The sequence below is a fragment of the Trichechus manatus genome, unplaced genomic scaffold (assembly GCF_000243295.1).
Source record: "Trichechus manatus latirostris isolate Lorelei unplaced genomic scaffold, TriManLat1.0 scaffold00007, whole genome shotgun sequence".
Lineage (NCBI taxonomy): Eukaryota > Metazoa > Chordata > Mammalia > Sirenia > Trichechidae > Trichechus > Trichechus manatus.
The window spans coordinates 26,835,043-26,858,295 of NW_004443943.1; the positions used below are offsets into that span (position 1 = coordinate 26,835,043).

Here is a 23,253-nt window from a genome sequence, read left to right on the forward strand (position 1 = left end):
GATCAGCGTCTAATCTCTAAAATCTACAAGATACAGCAAAACCTCAACAACAAAAAGACAAATAACCGAATTAAAACATCGGCAAAGGATATGAACAGGCACTTCACCAAAGACAATCAGGCAGCTAACAGACACATGAGGAAATGCTCATGATCATTAGTCATTAGAGAAATGCAAATCAAAACTACAGTGAGATACCATCTCACCCCAACAAGGTTAGCATTATTTCAAAAAACACAAAATAATAAAAGTTGGAGAGGTTGTGGAGAGACTGGAACAATTATACACTGTTGGTGGGAATGTAAAATGGTACAACCACTTTGGAAATCAATTTGGCACTTCCTTAAAAAGCTAGAAATAGAAGTACCATACAATCCAGCATCCCACTCCTTAAAATACATCTAGTCAAATAAGAGCTATCACATGAATAGTTATATACACACCCACATTCACTGCAGCACTGTTCACGATAGAAAAAGATGGAAAGCACCTAGGTGCCCGTCAACAGACGAATGGATAAACAAATTATGGTATATTCACACAATGGAATACTATGCAATGATGAAGAACAATGATGAATCTGTGAAACATCTTATGACACGAAGGAATCTGGAAGGCATTATGCTGAGTGAATTTAGTCAGTTGTAAAAGGACAAATATTGTATAAGATCACTATTATAAGAACTCAAGAAAAAGTCTAAACATAGAAGAAAACATTCTTTGATGGTTACGAGGGTGGGGAAGGTGGGAAAGGGGTATTCACTAACTAGATAGCAGACAAGAATTATCTTAAGTAAAGGAAAGGACAGTACACACTACAGGGGAAGTCAGCACAACTGGACTAAATCAAAGCTAAGAAGTTTCCTGAATAGAACCAAACACTTTGAGGGACACAGCAGCAGGTCAACCGGCATAACAAAGTTTATTAAGATAATGTTCTGCATCCCACTTCGGTGAGTGGCGCCTGGGGTCTTGAAAGCTAGCGAGCAGCCATCTAAGATGCATCAATATGTCCCAATCCACCTGGAGTAAAGGAGAATGAAGACCACGACAGACACAAAGAAAGTATTAGCCCAAGAGACAGAAAGGGCCATGTAAACCGGAGACTTCAGCAGCTTGAGACCAGAAGAACTAGATGGTGCCCGGCTACCACCAATAACTGCCCTGACAGGGAACAGAAGAGAGAGTCTTTGACGGAGCAGGAGAAAAGTGGGGTGCAGAACTCAAATTCTACTAAAATACCAGACTTAATGGTTTGATTGTGAGAGGGACCTCAGAAGACATGACCCCCAGACTCTCTGTTAGCTCAAAACTAAAACCATTCCCAAGGCCAACTCTTCAAAGATTAGACTGGACTACGGGACGTAAAATGATAGTCGTGAAGATTGTGCTTCTTAGCTCAAGTAGATTTATGAAACTAAACGGGCAGCTCCTGTCCACAGGTGAGATGAAAAGGCAGAGAGGGTCAGCAGCTGGTTGAATGGACACAGGAAATCAGAGGTGGAAAGGAGGAGTGTACTGTCACAGTATAGGGACAGCAATTAGGGTCACATAACAATGTATGTATAAATTTTTGTATGAGAGACTAACTTGAATTGTAAAATTTCACTCAAAGCACAACAATTAAAAATTATTCATCCAAAAAAAAAACTATAAACTGGCAGAAATACCAAAGGGCAGAAATACCAAAGGTCATTGTTTTTGAAAAGATGATATACCTTACCAGATTTTAAAATTGCACAAAAAAGTCAAGTTACTACAACCATATGGTAATGTGTTAAAAATAGGAAGGCTCTTCAGATAAAGATTGGACTGGACTGTGGGACATAAAATGATACTCATGAAGTGTGTGCTTTTTAGCGCAAGTAGATACATGAGACTAAATGGGCAGTTTCTGTCCAGAGGTGAGATGAGAAGGCAGAGAGGGTTAGGAGCTGGTTGAACGGACATGGGAAATCAGGGGTGGAAAGGAGGAGTGTGCTGTCACAGTACAGGGAGAGCAAAAAGGGTCACATAACAATGTATGCATAAATTTTCGTATAAGAGACTAACTTGAAATGTAAACTTTCACTTAAAGCACAACAATAAACAAACAAAAAAAAAAAGGAAGGCTGTTAAGACTTTTTTGGATTCAAATTATGAATGAGAAATTAGTAACACACTGTTCCACAAGGTAAGAAGTACTGCTGTTTGGCTGTATTTTCAAAGTAATTACTTCTGAGATTCCTATCCTCTAAAAATAACAGCTTTAGTAGGCATATCATTTCTTGAAAGCCAACCAGCCATAAAACACACAACTTGTCAGAGCTCCTGGTTCCCGAATTGGCTTTCAAATTGACCTCTTTAGCCTTAGACAACCCTTAGGTATTACAGAGATGACTTCTTTAAATCACTGATTGTCATAAAGATGACTAGTAGGTATGTCCAGTTCTCTCTGCAATATTTCATACGCCATGTCTAAGGGAGAAAGACATAAAGGCTTCTTCAGGTTTAAGAGAACAGTAATTTAAAGTACCTAGAAAATCAATGTTTCTGAATGTATGGACACTGGACTTGAGACCATCTCCGATGAAACCTTCAAAAGAATCTAAAAATTTGCCCTCCTTCCCCTAGCCTACCCAGGAATTTGACATTACTTGTGCCAAGAATAGGAGTAAGTGAATATTAGCAGATTAAGAATTGATTTTGGCGCTGCCTATATATTTCCTACATCTTTTAACGTATAAATGAGTTTTAAGTTAATCCTTAAATTTTCTCTTAACCTATAGGAATTATAGTCCAGTTGGCCTGTTAATGGTACTTAAATTTACATTTTAATGACTCAAATTTGTGTTCCTGGACAAATCTGCAATATGATAATCAGATGTAGAAATCTTAAAACAGTGATTAGTTCACTTTCTTGTGTGGGTATACTCACATTTTAAAGTATGAACCACAGTTAACTAGTGGTCTCAGGGGTAGTGAAGACACTCACTTTTTTTAAAGGCTTAGCTGAAGTATATTTAAGATGATGATCATGCTGTGTTGGTGATTTTGGGGGCAACTCATTAGCCATACTTTGTGTTGCCATAACAAAACTTTAAATGGTTGTCGATTACACTTTTCAGCGAATTTATTTCCTATTTTATGAGGAACCCAGTGCCAGTCACTAATATTGTCTAATAGTGACATCTGCACAAGTCTTGTAATAGTTAAAATTTATTGAACTTAAAGGAATTATTACCATTATGTTTAAAGACCAAAAAAAAACCAGGAAGGCTGGTTAAACAGATTGAAGAACTAAAAATGCATTCCAACTATTGTTTAAGAAACTATAACAAAACAAAAGCTACCAAAACAATGGAGATCTTGCCCTACCAATTTAAGAATGTATTTATAAAGCTATACTTTTTCATTCAATAAGTTTTTATAAAGAAAATAAATAAATTTAAAAATCCCTCTTGCTGCTGTGCAGAAAATGAAGTGGGTAGGGTAAAAGTGAAAGTGGAGAACATGGTCAGGAGGCTACCGTACAAGTCCAGGCAAGAGGTGCTGGCTTTGTCTAGGAGGTGGGTGAAAATGGGCAGTTCTACATGGGTTTTGATGGTAGAATCAGCAGAGTATGGGGATTGATTAGATGCTATGGGTAGGGGGGGATATGTCAAAGATGCCTTCATACTTTTAGACTGGTCTCCTGAGAGGAAGGCAGTGTCATTTACTGATAAGAATGAAAAACAGAAGAGAAGCAGACTTGACTGGAAAAGATCAAGGGCTCAATAACTAATAAAACAGAAAAATCAATGGAACAGCAAAGCACAGAAAAAGACTCTAGCATATACTGAAATTTAGTATACAATACAAACGTCATTTCTAACAGCAGAGGAGGAGAGGAGGGGAGAAGGAGGGAGGATAAATTCTTCAGTAAATCACAGTTGCTATCCAATACAGAAGAGGAAATTAGAGGCTACTTCACAATTGACATCAAAATGGATTCCAGATGGATTAAAGATTTAAATCTAAAATACAACCATAAAAGGAGAGAAAAATTTTATAATTTCTGATTTTATTTAAATTTCTATAAGGCTCTTATGGTGTGCCAACAAAGCCAAACATCACAAAGTAAAAAAGAATAAAATGACTATGTAAAAGTTTAAAGCTTCAGAATTGTTAGGACAAAAAAGCTTCAGAATTGTTAGGATGAAAAAACCAAGTGACAAAAACAAAACAAAAACACCTGGGAGAAAATGTTCCAATGCATTTAAAAGAGCTGCAAAAACTTAAACATATTAACAAATAGTGTATTTAAATCACTGAGAAAAACTGATAAATCACCACCAAATAATTGATCAACGCAACGAACAATTCACAAATGAAATACAAATGGCCAACAAATATCCTAGGACATTCAACCTCACTAAAACAAAAAAACAAAACAAAACAAAACAAACTGCCATCGAGTTGATCCAACTCATGAAGACCTCATTGTGTCAGACTAGCACTGTGCTCCATAGGGTTTTCAATGGCTGATTTTTCAGAAGTAGATTGCCAGGGCTTAGTTAGTGAAAAAAAAAAAACCAGGTATGGTATGATTTCATTTTGTTTAAAATTTATTTATTTATGTCTATAACATACGTTCCTGTATATTAAGAAGAGTCTGGAATAACCTAATAAATTGTTAAAAGTGATTTTTTTGTTAAAAGTGATTTTTTTCTATATAGTAAGAATACAAACTGGTGAACTTCACTTTGTTCTTCATGCTTTTCCTACTACCTAATTTTTTTTCCACAACATATATAATGTGTGTGTATAAAAATATGGAAAATATACAAAGAACCATAACAAATCTGTAAAAAAGAAAAACAATTCAACGGAAAAACAGGCAAAGGATATGAAGAGGCAATTTACAGAAGAGAATATAAATGACCAGTAAAAATACCAAAAGATGCTTAACCTCATTAATAATCAAGGAAATGTAAGTCAAAGAGACATCTTCACACTATCCACAAAGCAAAAATTAAGAGGTCTGATTGCTTCAAATGCTGATGAGGTTGTGGGGAAACAAAAATACTCCTGGTAAAAATGTGTATTTATATACTCACTTTGAAGGATAATTTGATGATCTCTATTAATAACAAAAAGGTCCCTAGGTGGAACAAATGGTTTGTGCTCAACTACTAACCTACATGTTGGCAGTTTGAACCCACCCAGTGGTGCCATGGAAGAAAGGCCTGGCAATCCACCCTCTAAAGATTACAGCCAAGAAAACCCTACAGAGTTCTGCTCCATAACACTTGGAGACAAAATGAGTCAGAATCAACTCAACGGCAACGTGCTGACCCTACAATTTAGCAAAAAAAAACTTTGCTTCTAGGTTTCTACCTTAGATAAACACTGTGCATATTTATAAGGAAACATGTCAGGAATGCTCACTCCACTTTGTTTATTAATAGTAAAAAACTGGAAACAGTAAGGCAATGGTTAAGTAATATGAAGAAAAGAATTCTAGGCAGTTGTTAAAAGGAATGAGTTAGATCTCTAAGTAACAACCTGGGCAGAATCTAAGATTCTATGACAGTCACATTCATTTTTTTTTTTTTGAAAATTAAAAAGCTACGCCAGCCATAATTGACCGCATAACTGATAGAGTTTATTACAAAGTTAGTTCTGGATGTTTCAAAGGACTCCTTAACTTTGCTGGCTCACTCTCAGGGACTATGTGAGACAATGGCATAGCACGAATGAGGCCACAGGAAAAGCCCTGCCTGTCTTCCTAGTCTCATTTATTTATTTAAAGAATTGAGACACATCTGACACCTAAGAAAGCTTTGTCTGTAGCTGAAGGTAACGTTCTTCACAACTATCAACTGATCTAGAACCTCTGAGAAAGGACACCAGAGAAGCCACACTGCCACTTCTCAGATAATCCAGATCCAGAGCAGTGGCTTTCAAACATTACTGACCATAATCACAGAAAGAAATGCATTTTACAGTGAGACCCAATTGAAACATCCACCCCCACACGCTTACATGAAACAAATAAAAGTCTCACAGAATATTTAACCTTATTACATGCCACGTGCTCTAATTTCTTTTCCTATTCTATTCCACTTTATTTAAAATGCTGTCCTCACCCATTAAAATTGATTCTACAACTCACCAATGAATTTCTACCCACAATCAGAAAAAATACTAATCCAGAATAGTAGGCGTATAGCCACTCACCATTCTATCTCCCACTGCCGCTAAATTCATCTGCTACCTTGCTTTTACTCAGGCCACCCCACCCACTGGAAATACTTTCCTCACACCTCTCCCCCATATAAATTGTAATAATTCTTCCACACCGAACTAAAATCTCAACTCAATCATAGTCTTACCAGATCACACTCTCTTGAAATATTCTAACTCTTACAGCATTCATAATATAATCAATTCATCTGTCAATTAAAACTTTGTGCCATTTATTTTGTTTAGAATTATTGTTCAAATCTGAGGGCAAGTGTTACTCTTACACTGATTTATAGATACTACTGTATACTCATAATGCCTCACGTGTAGCAAGTATATGGATTTTATTTCCTTTTAAGAACCTCAGCTTATCTGTTCCTTATACGAGTGTTCATACGAAAATGCTACTCATGGTAAGCCGAAAGAATATTTTACTTAAAGTAAAAAATGAGAAAGGTAGTCTACAAATTACCACAGAACGTCAATTAAATAATTCCTGAATAAACAATTTGATGAAAGCAGGACTAAATTTAGAGCTCTCCAAATTCTCAGAGAACATCCCAAGGAAAAGGGCTTACCTGTATAGTGAGACCTGGAGCCATGACATTTAAATCATTCTGCAGAGCTTGCTTCAGGTTTTCATCTATTTGATCTGTTTTTGAAGCCAAGAACAACAGCTCTCATGATACTCTTTTTTTAAAATAATAAAACCCATCATTATTAGACCTAAAGTTTCCATAGTACTATTCTTTAATAGAAAAACTGTTAAACTGCTTCAGATTAGGTAGGTAGGTAGATACATAGACATATATACACACACACACACATTAATTCTGTTTTTCTTTTGTGTGGGAGGAAGTATGAGGAATTATCTAATAAAAAATTTAAGGAAGGAAGATGACAAGCAGCAGTCTACATTTATCCAATAATGAAGAAGCGGAGAATCTGGGTCTATAGTATTTTAATTCAGGGCTCTTGTGTCCCGATTCTCAGAAAAAAGCAAATTCCTATCTTCAGTCAACCTTTACCCAAATCCAAAAGTAACTAAATTTCATTTCCATGTACCTCAGCTTACAATTACTTTAGATTTAAAAAGAGGGAAAAAAGCTCACAGCAAGGTCTTTGAAGCACATACAGATGGGCAATAAAGATGCCACTTCGCTTGTAACTTGTAATTCGTGGATTTTCTATCCACCTCAATGGTACTTTCACCACTATTCAAATGGTGACTAGCGATGTGACAAATTAGGACAGATAAGTTTCCTCATATCCATCGAAGTACAATAATCAAAGAAGAATCAATTGGTAGATCTCTAAATTGATTATAACCAACCCTGTGCCTCTTTCTCAGAAATTCACTAGGAATTCCAGGAGGGAGAAGTGAGCTATCAATAGCAACAATGGATTCCCTGGTCAGAGCTTTCACTATCACAAATGAAATGTAACTTGTGCAGAAGAGTTAACATAGCAGGCCTGAGACTGAAATCCTTAGAGAGGCCTGTTTTTAAGATTGGCCCTTGGCTGCCATCTGAATTGGATTTGGGGAGAATTCCCACCATTCCCAGAACTGGTAAGAGTAGCTGAACACCTGTTTTCCTTCTAGAGTCTGGAAGTTTGCTACATGCTAGGCCTACGTGACCAGCCCCAATAAAACCTTGGGCGCTGACCCTGGTAGCCTATACTTCACAAGTGCTGTCACAATTCAATGCTGGAGGAATTAAGTATGTCCTGTGTGATACCACTGGGAGATAATTCTTGGAAGCTTGTGCCTGCTTCCCTCTGGACTTCGCCTCATGAGCTTTTCCCTTTGCTGATTTTGCTTTGTATCCTTTCGCTATAAAATCTCAGCCACAAGTATGACTATATGCTGGCTCCTGTCAGTCCTCTTAGTAAATCATCAAATCTGGGGCTGGTCTTGGGAGTCCCCACAAGACTTAATTCCTCACAGCCTTCTAAATTTCCTCAAGTTATCTATTAAATTAGCAACAAAGCTAATTTTATGTTATCACAGTACAACCAGAATGTAGCCTGTAAGTAAATGAAGTTTTTCCAATTCTACCAAGTTACGTATTATGCATTTCAGAAAATATCTATTCTTAAAATATCTTGTCTACTTATTCGCTTCATCATGACAAGAAATTTTAAACTTAGGACAAAAATAAACTATTTTAAAGACAATTACTCTATTATAAAATCAGAAGAAATGTTCATATAACATAAGGTTTTAACCAAAAAAACCCACTGCTGCCAAGTCCATTCAGACTCATAGTGAGCGACCTGATAGGACAGAGTAGAACCACCTCATAGGGTTTCCAAGGAGAGGGTGGTGGATTTAAACTGCAGACCTTTCGGTTAGCAGCTGAGCTTTTAACCACTACACCACCAGAGCTCCAATATAAGGTTTACTAACATTATTATGGCATCCATGAACAAGTTGAACAAGATTTCCACTTACCAAACAATTCAATGTAAACTTCTTGAAGCGTGTGGGCACTACAGAACTGGTTCAGCTCATGGTGGATTTTATTGAAGATTAGGGTCTTGTCATAATCTGCAGTATAGTTCCTCACGATATCAAACACTGAAGGAGAGGGACAATCCGTGTTTGTTTTATGTAAAAGTGACCTAGGTATCTTCTAATTCAGTTAGGGTAAAAGTTACAGTGAAATAATGTACACGAGCAAACGTGTTAACAAAATAGTAAAAAATAAAACACAACTCACAAACCTTGTGATCCTCGTGCTCGAATTTTCCAGATTTTTTTAGCATTTGCAATACCAATGGGCAAACTTTGAATTCCATACTAAGCAAAGTATACATCATTTTGGAGGTAACAGGAAGCTTGAAGTTTTCAAGGAAGGGCATGGCACATTCAGGTTTGTATTTTAGCAGTCGCATAATCAAATCTGTACTGGCAGCAATGTGAAGATGAACTGAGAGGCATAGAGACCAAAGGCAGGGAAGGTGGAAGGCAATTACTGCAAAAGTTTAGCTAAGAAGTAAAGAAGACCTGAGCTAATTGATAACAGTAGGAATAAAAGAGGGCAGCAGCTGCAAAAGACCATGTAAAAAAAAGGCATTTAAAAAAAAAAACATATATAAAATGCCTACTTTTAAAAACATTGTTTGGTCTAGGCTGTGAAGAACCAGGAATGTAGGAGAATGCACTTAAAAATGCAGTTTTGAAAGACTGTGAAAGAGACACCAGGCTAGAAGGCAAAGAAGCTAACATTTACAGGATGAGGCCTTATGTAATTTACATACATCGGCACTTAATTCTCCCAAATATACCTAATTTTACATATTAGGGCACTGAGAGCCAGAGAATTTCAGAAATGTGTCAAAGGGAATATACTAGCCCGTGTCAGAACCTGTGCTCTACCTACCAAAACATGCTGCTTTCTGCCCGCAGACCCAAGGACTTGCTCCACTGGCTTTTCCATGCAGGATATTGGATGCAATGACTCACTTGATCATTTTCCAAATGAATTGGTGATCTAATAGTTTCCTATTAATCTCTGGCTAGAGAACCATCAGTCTTCCCTTTTTCTGACTATACACGCGGTCCCTGGGCTAGGAAGAGGTACCAGTCATTTATTCTTATGTAAATTTGCCCTCACTTTGAACCAACCCCTAGTGGCAAAAAATGCTTCATCATAATCACCGTCACCTGCTGCACGTGCAGCTTTCAAATCATTGCAAAGGCTTCGAGCCTTTAGTTTTCTTGTAAGGGTAAATAAGAATCGTATGCACCTGTTCTGACTTACCTACAAATTTGACTTAAAAGACACAGTTAGGAACTGATCTCATTCGTAATCTGTAACCTGGGGACTGCCTGTAATTTATTTCAATGATTTGTGATCAGGTGTGATGAAATGAGTTCCTTCTGGCTTTCTGCCTTGGTTCTTTCGAAAAACAGGTTGAGAGATTTTTCCCCTAAGCCCTGAACAGTTATCTTTGCCCTAGTTTTCCACCCTAGAGGTTTTCTTACTTTTGTCCAGGTTAACTTACATTTCCTAAGTTGTAAACAACTTAGTTTGATACTTCTGTCTGATCCTGGACTGCAGCCTGCCCTGTAATTGGTATGTGCCTCAATGGGCTATGCAAATAAGGTGAGCTGTAACCCCCAGCTGTGCCTGCTATGCAAATGAAGTGCTGAAGTGTCTATGGCCTACCAAGAGTGGACTGGAGAGTTTGAGAGGAGACTGGTCAGTTCATGGCCCTGATGGAAGTGCCATGCCTTAAACTGACAAGGAGTTTATTTAAGCAGCCAGCCCCACAGAGGTTTAGTCAGACAGAAAGAAGAAGAAAAGCAGCAGGAAGAAGGAAGAAAGCAGAAAGAAGAGGCAGAGAGAGAAAGGAGGCAAGGAACTTCCCAAGAGCTGTAACAATGGTCAAGAGCTGTAACACTGAAGACAGTGAGAGGCCCAGCAGGGGCTCAGCAGCAGAGCCAGCATCAACAGGCCAGGAGAGGGACCACTGGCAGAGCTGACAGTGACAGAGGGGAGGGGCAAGAAGAGTTGAGAGAACTGTCCTGCACTGAAGAAGGGAGACCCTGCCCACATGCTTCCTGATCCTGATTGCTGAGTTGCAGCCTGTTCTTAATAAACCACTTAACTGTAAGTATGGTCTGTGATGTTCTGTGTGGCCATTGCAACAAATTATTGAACCCAGAAGAAAAGCAGAGAGTGCCATGGGACAGCTGGTGTTAGGATTTTTAAAAAGGTTGGAGAGTGGAGGTATGTCTGACCTCCACCTCACAGGGATCGCTTTGGGCTGATCCCGGTCATTATCTCCCCTAAAGTTAAGACAGGTTCTGATGACATTATTACTATTACTGCTACTACATGCATTTTACACCAGGGAAAGTAGACAAAAAAAGATAAGGAAAATGCTTACAAACTGATCCAAATTCACTTGACAGCAATACAGCCTGCTTTCTGCTCTGAAATCTTTTTGCTGTTTTTTATTTTTGCCTATACCTGTGATGTTAAATTTAACATGGCCTTATATCCCAGTATATCTTTTTAGGTGTGTATCATGTCTGCTCAAGTAAAATAAAAACTCTTTGAGGGCAGAAGCTATAACTTCACCTCTGTGAACTGTCCTTGCCAAGCACAGTAGCACCCTGTACATACCAGGCATGCTAGTTTTCGACAAGAAGGATGAAGATAAATGGCAAATTGTTCTTTAGAGCTCTGCCAAAGCTTCTAATTAAGTTTTTTATTTGAACTGTGCCCATTCCATCTCTGTGGGTTTTCATCTTTACCAAGAAAATGCTTTCCCTTCACTGAAGACTTTCAGATTGCTTTGCAAGTGAGACCAAATATCAACTAGAAAAGACTTCTCTATAGTCACAAAATCAATAAACGACAGATTTTTACCACACAAGGAAATAAGTTCTCATCCTGACATGATAAAATGCTACTTTCCAATTCTAGAAATAATCAGTGATCTTCTTGCTCTTAGAAGCCACTCTACTCAAGAGAAGAGCAACCCATATAGTTGCAGAAAGTCAATCTGTCCAGAATATTCCACTGACTCTTCTCTTACATTTGTCAGAAGTCACTGATATCATGAAACTTTAAAAGTACCTTCCTATTCCTCAGGGAATCTCTCAAATTGTAAGTTCTCTAATGAGAACTATTTAAAAAAAAAACAGTAGATGAGTACCATACCTGCGTAAGGAGCCAACATATTAACCACTTCTATTCGGTCAATATAGATCATGACCCCACCACTAAAAACAAAGAAATGGAAGACACGTAAGTCAAATATAAGCCTATGATAATCCCAAATTAATCCTATATGCCCAAACATATGCCACATAATAGAAATTTACAAGGAAAATCTATAGACATATGCTACTGCTTGATTAAAATGGCCCTTCTAAGGGCAGAGAGGGCACTCTACTATTCTGCCTACACACACTCACCTGGCTCCTCTCAATCAAATGCCCACCTCTGTACCAGCTGTGATCAAACTGGCTCACATGAGGACTGAATCTATAACCTAGAGCTACTTACTACTTTTCCCTAATTCAATGAAGCCACCAGCTAAGGCAGTGCACTTCTCCACTTTTCCACCAAGGAACCAAGTAAAGTGAAAAGGTTCCCAAGACGTACAGAGGCCAGTCACAAGCTGAAAATTTTTTTGATGTTCCCTGCCTTATTTTAACAATTCACCAGGATTTTAAATCTACTTATCTGTATTTATTCTAATATGAAAAGAATCTGCCCCCTTCAAGTAAAGCTGGCACTACAGAAAGACAGGTCTTGTTTATGGCTTCCTATACTTCCTGGGGGGCCCTGGTGGCACAGTGTTTAAGAGCTTGGCTGCTAACCAAAAGGTCGGCAGTTCAAATCCACCAGCTGCTCCTTGGAAACACTACGGGGATGTTTTACTCTGTCCTATAGAGTTGCTATGAGTCAGAATCAACTCAACGGCAATGGGTTTGGTTTTGGTTTGGTATACATCCTGACCTACCAGTACATACTCTGAAGGGCATGTGTACCTCAATTTAAGACACATGGAGTTAAAGATTTTCCAACTCTACAGAAATAACATTCTTCCTACTGATTTACAATTTTTTTTTTTTAAATAAATGGTTAACACCTGTTTACTGAAGAAAATCTGGGAAATTTAGAAAGGCGTGAAAATAAAAATTATCCAAAATCCCACCAGCTGCCAATTTTAAGTCATCTCTAAAAGAAAACCATAAAAGAGTTACAGACAGACCTAGGGAGAACTTGATAATCAAATATATTAGCTTAAAACACAGGGCATTTGCTCCCGTTTTTAAAACCATTTCTGTCCTTCTATAGATGTTAAAGGCTCTTTTATAGGCTTCAATATGTTGTTTCGGTCATTTAAAAAATGCCATGGACTTTACATACTTCTTTTGATACAATTCAATGTACTGATTATACTCTAGAAATAATCTGGGCCTTGCTTGCCTTTCTCTCCCTAAAGCTCTTTAGGGCAGTGATTCCCAAAGTGAGGTCCTTGGACTAGCAGCATCAGCACCACCTGAGAACTTTTGCTAGAAATGAAAATCCTTGGACTTCACTCCAGACTACTGAATCAGAACTATAAAATAGATGACATTTGAGACTACAGATGGGAAGAAGGTGGGATGATTTAATTTAAAACCACCTTGTATTTAGCAACTACTCTGGGCCAACTGCTAGGTTATGCACTTTAAATGCACTAATCCTAATCCTTACAATCTAACTTTACAAGATAGGTCTTATTGCCTGAGTTTTACAAGTGAGGAAACTAAGCTTGGAAAACTCAAAAGCAGATGCAGCAATGCTGACATGTGATGTCAAGTCTGCTGTCTCTAAAATACATACTTTTTTTGATAACACCATAAGGGCTCTTAATATGAAACGCTTCCATTTAGAGACAAGCTTTTGCTCAAATAATGCTCAGAACAGAAATACTCCTGGGTTACTGTCGTGCCTGTTTGAATGAAGTCTAGGTGATCACAGTTTTATGAACAGAAACTCCATCTGAACTAAAGGAGGCTGGTAAGCAAGAGGAAAGCTTACCTTGTTCCACAAGGCACATTTTTAACTTCATCAGTTTGTAGTGTTGTCTGGGGAGGGAAAAATACATCAATACTCAGGACACATATCTTCAAAGAACTACTGACCCCAGGGGAAAACCCCTGGAGGGCTGCTGAGAAGTAAGTACAGGAGAGCTCCGTAACAATTTCAGTTCCCCAAAGATTAACTGTCATAGGAATCATTTCTTTTTGTATCCTAGTAGAAATTAAAGATTTGAGACAAAATGTTTTATAGCTAATGTTTGAATAAAGATGCACTAGGAAAGGGTTCAAATGCTAATAAGCAGAAAACTGTTCTTTCAGAGTCCCACATTTGCCTGGTGCTAGCCTGGGAATGTAAGCAAACTACACTGCTGCCCCAAGAGGATAGTATAGCTAGGACCTGCACTCTGAACTCTGATTCCACTGCTCATATTACTGTTCACACTGAAGATAAAATATAACTATTATGTACTTCAAGCAGTCTATAACTCAAAGGTGCCGCCTGAACTCAACAGCAACCTTTCTTCTCTAAAGCTATAGTCAATGTTTTAGGTCAAGCCCTAGTGATCTCTCTCACATGGATCATCAATTTTCTTTGCAGAAGTGCCACCACCTGCACTGCTTCATTCTGGTGAACCAATAATCTGATGCATGACTGTCTTGCCCATGTCACACCTTTGTTCTGATCCAGGATGACTCCCTGCCACACTCTTAAGACCTCTAATAGGTGCCTCCAATAGCATCTAATGAGCGTATTCTGGACACACAATGCCTTATTTAAGCACACAGCAACATACTACCTTATGGAATACAAAAGAAAAAGGAAACCTGAGTCCTGTTTGCCAAGAGCTCACAATCTAGGAGAGGAGATAAAAACCTTACAAAGCAACCTATCAACAGGTACAAAACAACAAAGTACAAACCGTGCTGTTATGTGTTAAGTGATAGAGAGTAAAACAGTAGTTTGAGCTGCTCTCTGAGGTAAAGTACTTATAAGCGAGGTCTACCAAAAACCAAACCAAACCAATTGCCACTGAGTCGATTCTTACTCATAGCGACCCTACAAGACAGAGCAGAACTGCCCCATAGGGTTTCCAAGGCTGTAAATCTTTATGGGAGCAGACTGCCACATTTTTCTCCCGCAGAGCCACTGGGTGGGTTTGAATTGCCAATCTTTCAATTAGCAGCCCAGCATTTAACCACTTAACCACTGAGGCACGAGGGCTCCTAAGCCAGGCCTAAAGAGGGAGAAATAAGAACTAACAGTTGAGCCAAAGCAACATCTTCAGCTCAGTAAATGTCCTATTCAGATACACAAAGTTGAGGACAAACTGTGTGTACAGGAGACAGGAAGATGACCAGCTTGCCTAGAGCAGATGGGGCAATTCAGATGAGAGCTGAAATTCTCAGAACAAGTTGGTATTAGGTAGAGGAGAACCCTGAATGTTGGCTGGGAAGTTTGAGCTTTCCCTAGTCTACCTTACAGATAGTCAAAAAATGAACCTTTCAAAAATATGTTCTTTACTTAATTCCCTTGCAAATACGTGATGTGGTTCTCATTATTTATTATAAATAGAAGCTGGGAAACTCAAGTATTAATTTATTCAGGTTAATTTAGTAAAGGGTATGGGAATTGAAAGTTGTTAATTCAAGAGATATAATAGAGGAAGGATTTGGTAACTGGTTGAATATAAAATTCTGGGAGGGGTGATGGTAAACATTAGTGACACTTCTAGGGAAAGTGAGGGTGAGATGAGTTCAACTTATTGCCTTCAAAACATTAACCAAACGGAATTTCCATATTCCACACCAACTTTAAATATAATATACATTCGTATTTAAACCTAAAGGATATTCTCTGGTCAATTTTTGAACCAAGAACTAGGAAAGAGTTCAAATGTTAAACTTCAAGTTAACATTCTATCTCCACAACTGTTCTTCTTTTATCTTAAAAATTACTTTCCCAGCATAACAGAATATTGATTTTGAAAGCAAGTCTTTGGTTATTTTATACATACTCTAAGGACTGAAGGTTTCAGATCATTTCTCTAAGCATTCTTTTCTCTTACATGATACATGGGATTTCACATTTCCCAAGACGCTTCATATATATTCCCTCCAATTACCAAGTTTCTTAAACCATTTATTTATATTGGGCTGTGTCTTTGAATGTGCTCAAAGAATTTCTAAAAAATGAATTTATGTCTCATTCTTATCAGAACAATGTCTTAAAAGGATTTGATTAATGTAATTCTTCCTAGAATGTTCCTATTTCACACATAAAGTAAGAAAGAACATTCCTAGTCTCACTGGCCCTAACATTGTTTTTTGTTAGTGCAAAGTCTATTAGTTTTCACTGAAATCTTTTTACAAACTTCATTTACATCTCTCATGACAATTTGTGTGCATATACATATATTTACTATATATGTAACTGAACTCTTAAATCTGTTTAATGTTTATTGTCTGTATCTCCTTTTTATGTCTCTTCATTGAGTATGACTTAACATGCTAAGCTTTAAGAAGACACAGATTTACCTGGCTTTGAATACTCTAAAAAAGCCTCTTATCTCTAAGGGTTTGTTGTTGCTGCTGCTAACATCAATACAGACTGTTTGGGCTCTTGGGAAAGTGAGGTCATGTAATTAAAATCCCTTCTTTTGCAGAGGAATAACTGAAGTCTACAACAGTTAAGTGATTTGCCAAAAGTCATGCAGCCAATTGGTGGGAGAGGCAGGGCCAGAACCTAAGTCTCCAGATTTCTGGCCCCAAGTTCACCACACCACACTACTTCCTTAAGAAATCAGCTCAATTTAAGAACTTCCGCCATAAGTGGGAAGGCAGAAATTTAAGTATGCCACAACCCATGCCCCCAAGCCTCCAGAAGCATAGAGACTTTTTTGAAAGAAAATATACACAGAAACTTAGACAACATTATTAAAGGAAATAAGACCAAGGGCCAAAACTTACAATACAGACTTTAAGAGCTACAGATGAGAAGAGGAGGAGTTTGAGATGAGCCTAAAAAAGGCTAGCAAGATTTAGGCAGGAAAAAAGAGAAGGAATGGAGGGAGAGATGGTAAGAGAAGAGGTGAGCAGAAACTAAGATAAGAGTGAATAAACGTGGGAAAACAACATGGAAATCAATCTGACTAAGGGAAGAACATCACATTTCTCTTCAGTAGACACATTCTCGCCCTAAGCCACCTAAAAGAAGACTAGAAGGAAACTTAGGGGATTTAAGTATTCATAATGACACTCTTCCTTAGCAAGAAGCATAAACTTAAATTACAAGGCGAAGATTAAATAGAGAACAATGATGCTTCAGTTGTAGGATTCTTGCCTCCCATGCAGGAGACTCTGGTTTGATTCCTGGCCAATGTACCTCATGTGCAGCCACCACCCATCCCTCAGCGGAGGCTTACATGTTGCTATGACGCTAAACAGGTTTCAGCAGAGCTTTCAGACTAAGACAAACTAGAGGAAAGGTCTGGTGATCTAGATCCCAAAAATCAGCCAACAAAAACCCTACGGATCACACGGTCCATGTGCACAGGGTCACCATGAGTCAGAGACGGGGTCACCATGAGTCAGGGGCTGACTCAACCGCCAACAAAATTAAATGACATCTACATTTTCCTGAGTTCTGAAAAATCAGCAGAATATGGTAAAGAAATATCTTCCGAATCCAAAAATTTATAATCATATAGAGCTTGCAAATGTAGTCACAGTCTAATTCTATTTTGTCATCTTATGTTAAAAGATATGTATTAACTGTCTCTCATGGTCAAGATACTCTTTTAGATGATTAGATGCTCATTTCAAATATTCTAGGATGTTGTCAAAACAGAACGTTCACTAAGGCTCCACATAAAATTGTGCTAATATACTAGGCAAAAAACTTAAGGCAGAAAAACTGTGTACATACAGAAATTCAGATCCTCCATGATAACAGTAGCTCAGGAGCCTGCCTCTATGGAAACCAAACAATGTTCCAAATCAAGGTTTGCCATTTCTAACTGTGTTCCCAATTCTTGCTTTTATTTTGAAAGCAGTAACAAATACTTACAGAAAACCTGCTGCATACCACTATAAAGATGGGAGAAGTCAGGCTTTCCAAGCTGCCTAGCTCCTACTTCTAATGCATTTCAAGAGAGTGAGGTGGTTCATCATAACGTGTCCTATGACAATTGTTCTCTGAACTTTAACCCCTGCATTTAAGTAAATGCTACCATCTGCCTAAGCAATAAGGAAATCCATCTCCACCCGAGCTACCAAGTGTGGGAGGTGCTCCGGTTACACCTGTCTATCCAGTGTGGGGGCTTCCCTAGGAATCACTCACCTGCACAGATCTGAACGTAGTAATGAAAGGCAACATGATATGATAGCCTGGTCCACTGGGGCTAGTTAGTAAAGCTCCTCCCCTGCAAAAAGACGTTTCAATTTGATAAGATTATAAAGAGAGAAATTCTCTTTCCAAATCTAAAATGCTATAACAAATATTCACTCTTACTCATGCTACTGATCTACTAAAGCCTTACTAACATGAATTATTCTTGGTGAACAACTGCTGCTCCCTAAAATACCTGCCACACCCCAAAAGGTGAAAAGATCAAGTTAAATTGCTGGATGTTACACCTTGTTTCATAAGCTCGACCAACTGTACCTCTGGCTCTCCTGTACCGCTGTCAGGTTCAAAGGATTCTCCTTGGTGTTTAACCTTCTGAGAAACACTTTTAGAAAAAAACTCCAAGGGCTCACAGTTTAATCGTACATAACAAGAGTCAGATCAAAACATTTGATCACTGGGTTGAAAAAAAGAAGACACAAACTTTCAAGAAAGCAGAAGATTTCTGAGGCTCAAGATTCTTTTACTCTATCTGCAAGGCAACTAAAATACTGAGGGTATAAAGTCTCCATATAAAAGCAGGAGAAAAATTAGCATGGAAAGATGAATGGTGAGGGGATAAGATTACAGATAGAATATGAACATGGACTTGTTCTCTGAACAAGGGAATGTAAGAAAGCCCACCTCAAAAATTATAAAAAATGAGGCATTTGGGGAACAAATATTAAAAGTCCTACTTTACACAGTTTGTAATAAATTCATAGAACTTAAAGTTTCCTATCCTGAAAATATAAATAGGTGTGCAAAGAACTCATAACAAATAACTAAGGAAAGATGAACTATTTAAGGTTGGTCTCTAATTCTTTGAGAGGCATACCCTGAAATGTTCTTTCCTTGGTTTTACTGTCAGGAAGAAAATGCTCAACTAGAATGGAAAACTAGACTAATCTGTCATTTCTTATGCTAAAATTGTAGTTGAAATTAGCTCCTCACACTGAAGACTGTTTCTAAGACTCAAGATGGATCTAAAAGAAGAAATATCAAGTTGGGGGGGTGGACAAAAACAAGCAAAAAGCTGAAGCTCTTTTTGTAAACACCACTATGCCAACTTTTCCACAAACTGTCCTCTCTCTTACTAGTCTGTATAAAAATGGAACTGGTGGTAATTATCCTGAAAGAAAGGCTATGCAAGCTCAATTAGAGAGTAATATATTTCATACCATTCCTCTCCTCAACTTGAAATGAAAAAGTAAGGTGGGAGTAGGGTGGCCCATCAATCCTGTTTATGTCCCTCAAGATCCGGGGATACAACAACTACCACGGTCATCAAGGCCTTATAAGCCAGACACTCGGCGGCTTTAAAAGGAAAAATCCAAGGAACAACCATAAACAGGTCTGGATTCTCTAAACAGCATCTAAAGTTACAAACTAAAAGCCTGTGCAGTTATATGGAATGTAATGACAACTTATCCATCTCTTTGTTACAGGTGGAGTGACTATTGCCTGCCTGCCTTCCTTCTTTCTTCAAACAACTGAGTGTTGTATACTAAAAATAACAGCCAGGGGTCTAAACCTCTGCAACAAAATGTATGTAGGACGAAAACTGTCAAACATCTGGAGGGTACCCTGCAAAAGCCTGCTGCTGTCCCTAAACTATCCCTTGGGCTGGAACGAAAATCACTTCCTAGGACTGAGAAGGGCTCTTCAGGACGCTGCAGAGGGACCAACTTCTAGACTCCACTCTAAAGGGAGTCCTCTTTCTCTCTGCTCTAGAACCTGAACTGACTGCACACGCCGCTCACCTGTAGTACACAGCCAGGTGTCCTTCTTCGATCTTGTGGATGGAGGCATACAGGAAGACAACCACCAGCCCCACCACTGCAGCCACCAGAACCCGAGCTTGAGTCATATTCATCCTTGTTCCTCCTGGATGAGGGAGGGAAGGATCCCCAGCCCGGTGAGCGACAGGCGCACCCCCTCCAGTGACCACCCTCCCGCTACGGAGACTAGGCGCCCGACCGCAGGCCGAGCCGGGGAGTCCTGTGCCCCTTTCCCCTCGTTTTTCCTTCCTCGCAGAGACCGCTTCCCCCTCGCCAATCCCTCCGCCCGAGACGGCCTGTGGGCCAACCCCGGGCAGGTGAGCCTCATGACACCTCCCTCTCCCAACGGTTGCTCTCCCGCCGGAAGGCACTAACTGAGAAGGGGCCCAGTGGCCGGCCCCGGAGGGAGGCCGACCCCCTCGGCCGTGCCTCACCGATCAGTGACGCATCTCCCCCCACCCCCAGCCCGCACGTGCAGCCGCCTCCCGGGCCGCGCCAACGCCGCCAACAACCGGCCCCGCCCCCTTCCCCAGAACTGCGGCTGCGCAAGGACGCACAGCGACGCTGCCGCTAGCCCCGCGAGTAGAGACGGGGAGCGGACGGGACAAAATTCTTCCAGTCAGCTGCCGCGCAATTTTTTGCGAGGATGTGTCTGTTGCTTTCTGCGCGTGGCTGGTGGTTGTCTGCTCCGTAAAAGGGTAGAAATGGATAGTCTGGAGTAAGCAAGAATGCAGAGGAAAGGAGAGGAGCTCTTGGATAAGGGACTGACTGGTCAGTATGTTCTTGTGCAGAGAACCCACTCCCTCTCAGTGTGGTCGCTGTTACCGGTTATTTATCATTTTGTGGTTTATACCGAGCCTTACTGTGTGGCAAGCACATGCTTCAGGCATAGCTTCTGCACTTCAGGAGCCCCCATACTTGCTGCAAGTAAAGTGCAAAGGACATTCGATCCAACGACATCATTTACTTATCAATTACTGTCTGAACACCTATGCTGGTTCATTGAGGGCTTTGTGAAGGACATACAGGTAATAACGAACAGAATGAGCTAAAACACGTAAGTGTGGAGGCTAGGACCAGAAATTGAAAGAGGCCTGAATGCCATTTTTTCTACTGGGAGGGGGACGGGGTGACTAAAGGACAGAAAGCGACGGACTTATTTTCATTTCATATTCTTCTGGTCTTTTAAAATTCTGACCCATGTGCATATATTATCTGGTCAATAAAAAAGACAAGGGGAAGGAGTAGAGGTGGAAATGAAAGGGAACAAGGGCAGCATGGAGTTCCTGGGTGGTGCAAACAGTTAACGTGCTCAACTGCTAACCAAAACGTTGGAGGTTCACATATACCTAGAGGTGCCTTGGAAGAAAAGTCCTGGCGATCTACTTCCAAAAGATCAGCCATCAAAAATCCTGTGGTGCCCAGTATTGCTTCAACACACTTGGGGTCCCCATGGGTCTGAGTCAACTCTATGGCAACAGTTGTTTGTTTTTAAGACCAGCATAGTAGAGAAGCTGGACAATAATGGTGCAAGCCTCAAAAGGCTAGTGGTAGAACCAGAGCTGGTGTTACAAGGGTTGGAAGACTTTGTAACCTTCTAAATAGGGAAATATGGGAAAGCAGTGCCTTAGGCCAGTGACTCTGCCAGAGCTAAGCAAGATGGCTTAGAGTGGAGACAGACTGACAGCAAGGAAGTCAAGTGGTTAGGAAACTGTGAGCCCAGGGGTTACATCAGTAGTAGCAAATGGGAAGGAATATATAGAATCCATTCCTCATTAAACCAAGCCCTCCCAGATCACTCTACCTTGTTCCTTCAATAAATGCACTTAACATTATCATTTAACTTTTATTACCTAGAAATGTCTGGGACCTTGTCTGTTCCAGACAAATGGCATTTGGAAAGCTTAGCTATTTTAACTCCCATAAAAGCACAAAGAATAAAAAAAATAACTTGCTCCAGCCCCTATCTTTTCTGGATGCATTCCCATGGTTCTTCATAATATTGCTTGGATTAGAGATAAGAGGTGTAGAAAATTCACAATTGCCATTCAAAATAAACTATTCTCAACTTATACATCAAAAATATGATGTCACTGTGATTGTCTGTTCTGACTCACACTACCTGCCCATCATGTGGATCAGGCTGCTCTAACATTACCCTAGCCACCAGCAAACGGCCCCACCCTTTAGCATCTCTTTTACCAATTGTTGTTAGGTGCCGTCGAGTCGGTTCCAACTCATAGTGACCCTATGCACCACAGAATGAAACACTGCTGGGTCCTGCACCATGCTCACAATCACTTTTATGCTTGAGCCCACTGCTGCAGCCACTATGTCAATCCATCTTGTTGGGTGTCTTCCTCTTTTTCAATGACCCTCTACTTTACCAAGTATGATATCTTTCTCCAAGGACTGATCCCTCCTGACAACATGTCCAAAGTATGTAAGATGTAGTCTCGCCATCCTTGCTTCTAACGAGCATTCTGGCTGTACTTCTTCCAAGACAGATTTGTTCTTTCTTTTGGCAGTCCATGGTATATTCAATATTCTTTGCCAACACCACAATTCAAAGGCATCAATTCTTCTTCGGTCTTCCTTATTCATCGTCCAGCTTTCACATACATATGATGAAAACACCATGGCTTGGGTCAGGCGCACCTTAGTCTTCAAGGTGACATCTTTGCTTTTCAATACTTTAAAGAAGTCTTTTGCAACAGATTGGCCCAATGCAATGCATCTTTTGATTTCTTGACTGCTGCTTCCATGGGTATTGCTTGTGGATCCAAGTAAAACAAAATCCCTGACAACTTCAATCTTTTCTCCGTTTTTCATGATGTTGCTTATTGGGCCAGTTGTGAGGATTTTGGTTTTCTTTAGGTTGAGGTATAATTCATACTGAAGGCTGTAGTCTTTGCTCTTCATCAGTTAATAACTTCAAGTCCTCTTTGCTTTCAGCAAGCAAGGTTATGTCATCTGCGTATCACAGGTTGTTCAGAGTCTTCCTCCAATCCTGATGCCGCATTCTTCTTCATACAGTCCAGCTTCTTGGATTATTCGTTAAGCATACAGACAGAATAGGTATGGTGAAAGGATACAACCCTGATGCACACCCTTCCTGACTTTAAACCATGCAGTATCCTCTTGTTCTATTTGAACAACTTCCTCTTGATCTATGTACAGGTTCCTCATGAGCACAATTAAGTGTTCCAGAATTCCCATTCTTCACAGTGTTACCCATAATTTGTTATGATCCACATAGTCAAATGCCTTTGCATAGTCAATAAAACACAGGTAAACATCTTTCTGGTATTTTCTGCTTTCAGCCA

At 39.5% G+C, this 23,253-nt stretch overlaps 1 protein-coding gene across 2 annotated transcripts in view; it reads right to left on the minus strand.

Moving 5' to 3' along the window:
* Window positions 1-20,042, minus strand: part of ERLIN1 (ER lipid raft associated 1) — a 39,732-nt gene extending 19,690 nt beyond the window's left edge. Inside the window, exons 1-6 of one of the 2 annotated variants that reach the window (XM_023740790.1) lie at window positions 19,910-20,042; window positions 18,102-18,183; window positions 13,761-13,807; window positions 11,886-11,947; window positions 8,663-8,788; window positions 6,786-6,859 (exon numbers count right to left, since the gene is read on the minus strand). In XM_023740790.1, coding sequence (XP_023596558.1) covers window positions 6,786-6,859; window positions 8,663-8,788; window positions 11,886-11,947; window positions 13,761-13,807; window positions 18,102-18,183; window positions 19,910-20,022 — 504 coding nt within the window. In that variant the 5' untranslated portion in view covers window positions 20,023-20,042. The remainder of the gene's footprint in view (window positions 1-6,785; window positions 6,860-8,662; window positions 8,789-11,885; window positions 11,948-13,760; window positions 13,808-18,101; window positions 18,184-19,909) is intronic. The other variant, XM_023740789.1, reaches the window with a different exon arrangement.
* Window positions 20,043-23,253: the final 3,211 nt, after the last annotated feature.